This window comes from Gordionus sp. m RMFG-2023, chromosome 2 (assembly GCF_954871325.1).
Source record: "Gordionus sp. m RMFG-2023 chromosome 2, tfGorSpeb1-WG-v2, whole genome shotgun sequence".
NCBI lineage: Eukaryota > Metazoa > Nematomorpha > Gordioida > Chordodea > Parachordodidae > Gordionus > Gordionus sp. m RMFG-2023.
In genome coordinates, this window is record NC_088776.1 from 3,478,760 (window position 1) to 3,481,409 (window position 2,650).

Here is a 2,650-nt window from a genome sequence, read left to right on the forward strand (position 1 = left end):
AAAGCTAGTAAATATATATTTTTTTCCTCATTAATATTAAATAAAAAATAGAGTTATAGTATTTAGTCCAGGGTTGGCATGTCGGTCAATTGACCGGTCAAATTCGGTCAATGGTCAATTGACCGGAGGAGTATTTGACTGGTCAAATACGGTCAAATACTCTAAAATATTAATGGCGAATAAATATTTTGATATAATTAACTAGTATGCATTAAAAGCATGTTTATCAATCTTATTATTTTTTTATTAAAATATAAATATGTAATTTTTCTAAATATAGTAATATTTTTAGTTATTTTTTTGCCTAATCATTGCCGTTTCTCGCCTTCTTTATTTTTTTCAATTCATTTTTCTTAAAAAAAATAAAAATACCCGATTTATTATAATCATAATATAATTTTTTCATTCTTATTTTTTAATAAATTTAAATTTTATTTAATATTTAGCCGAGTATAAATTATATTAATTCTCATTTGTTTTACTTACACTTGCTATATTTGGTTTTTAAAATTAATTTTCATTTTAATTGTTCTGGTCAGATTTACGGAAAATTATTCAATTCTGGTAAAAAGTTATATATATTATATTATATTTATAATATTAAGAAATTATTGGAATAATTGGTCGATAATTATAAAATAGTTAAGATTGATTAACTTTACAATAATCAAAATCATTTTTTGTTAAATTTTAATATATTAGGGATTATGGTCAAACCAAAGCATCATGTTTGGAAACATTTTCAAGAAGTACGCGATGGTAAATCAGTTAAAGCTGTGTGCAAGTTTTGCAAGATGTCCTATATCACCCACGTTGATAGAATGGTCAAACATTTATTAAGCAGCTGTACTATGTGCCCTGTTATAATTAAGGAAAAATTTTATTCAAATTCCAAAATATCAACCTCTACAAAAAATATCACAAATGTAATTTGTAATACTTCTAAGTCTAACTCTAATGAATAATTGGGTGAAATTAGTGAGAATGATTATCAAATGAACAATATTTTGTCTTGTGACTCAGGAGAATTTGATTCCATTATTTCTAATCAATCTACAAGCAAGGCGATTAAATATAAATCCCAATCTTGTATAACCGGTTTCATAGATAGAATTAATTCCAAAGAAAAAAATGAGCTGGATCAATTGTTTGCAAAGGCTGTATATGCGAGCAATTTACCTTTCCACATCACTGAAAATCCCTACATCCAAGAATTTTTTAAAAAAATACGTCCTATTTACACATTACCCAGGAGAAGGCAGCTGGCTGGATATCTTCTAGATAAAGCGTCAGGTGATATGGAGGTGAGAGTTGCAGATATAATAGATAAAGCTCCTTACTTATCAATTGTATCAGATGGCTGGAGCAACATTAGAAACGAGAGTATTATTAATTTTATGGTGATGACGCCTGTTCCAGTGTTCTACAAATTTCTAAATACTGAGGAAAATCGCCATACGGCAGATTATATTGCCCAGGAATTTAAAAATGTAATTCATGAATTGAATCCGGTAAAAGTATATTCTTTAGTTACTGATAATGCCGCTAACATGAAAGCAGCCTGGAGAATTCTAAAATCTGAATCTATTTATAATCATATACAATGTTATAGTTGTGCAGCGCATACATTGCAGTTATTCTTTCACGATTTTGAACGATTGGACGCCTTCAGTGACCATATTTCAATAATTAAAAAAATTGTTAAATTTTTCAAGAATAAACACATACCAGCTGCAGTATTTTCCCGTAATAAGAATCTTCATGGCATACCATCTACATTAAGTACAATTAGCCAAACAAGATGGGCATCGTCAATAAAATGTATGGAGCAAATTCAAGCAAGAAAGCTCTAAAAGCATCAGTTGTTGAAGAAGCTGTTTGTGATAATTGTCCCATAGAAATTACCAATAATATATTAAACGAAGAATTTTGGACGAAAAATTTAAAATTTTTAGCTATACTCCAACCTTTAGCTACCTCATTGTTTAAAGTGCAAGGGGATAAATGTACTTTGGCCCAAGTAAAAAACGAGATGCTTAATTTGGAAAAACACATAATACAATCATGCCATGATTCTATATTTTCTCCATCTCAAGAAAAAAAAATTAAGGTTATGTTTGAAAAGAGAAAAACTGATATAAATACATGTGCTCACAATGCTGCTTATTTATTGGACCCCCAATATCAAGGGGAGCATCTTACTAATACTGAATTTGATGAAGCATGTAATATAATACAAGAATTGGGTATTTTACAAGGTGGTGATAATCAAAATATTTTGAGTAATATAGTAAATTTCAGAAGCAAAAGCGGTATATTTAATAGCCATAATATGTAAAAAGTTGTAACTTCCATAAGAAACAATCAAATTTCGGCCTCAAGTTGGTGGAATGCATTTTGCCCATTAAGAGAAGTCGCTAATATTTTACTAACATTTCCTAGTTCGACTTCTTCTTCTGAAAGAAATTGGTCGGTTTGGGGCAATATTCACACGAAAAACAGAAATAGATTAAAGGCTTCTACAGCAGGAAAATTAGTAAGAGTGTATCATAATTTAAGATTGATTAAAAATATTAAAGAAAATAATGATATTGAATATGAATCGGAACAAGACTCTGCCACGGAGGGTGAAACATTGACTAAAGAATGA

At 29.1% G+C, this 2,650-nt stretch overlaps 1 protein-coding gene across 1 annotated transcript; it reads left to right on the forward strand.

The window, feature by feature from the left end:
• The first annotated feature begins 995 nt into the window (after nucleotides 1-995).
• Nucleotides 996-2,650, forward strand: LOC135923222 (uncharacterized). Its single transcript, XM_065457863.1, has 3 exons — nucleotides 996-1,736; nucleotides 1,793-2,282; nucleotides 2,343-2,650. Exons 1-3 carry the CDS (start codon nucleotides 996-998, stop codon nucleotides 2,648-2,650), a joined length of 1,539 nt encoding a protein of 512 aa, XP_065313935.1.

Bases quoted from the DNA above. Each gene is read 5' to 3' on its own strand.
- LOC135923222 (XM_065457863.1), top strand. From the start codon at position 996: ATGAACAATATTTTGTCTTGTGACTCAGGAGAATTTGATTCCATTATT. The intron at 1,737-1,792 runs GTATTTTCCCGT...AAGTACAATTAG, and splicing joins ATAAACACATACCAGCTGCA to CCAAACAAGATGGGCATCGT. The intron at 2,283-2,342 runs GTAATATAGTAA...ATATGTAAAAAG, and splicing joins TGATAATCAAAATATTTTGA to TTGTAACTTCCATAAGAAAC.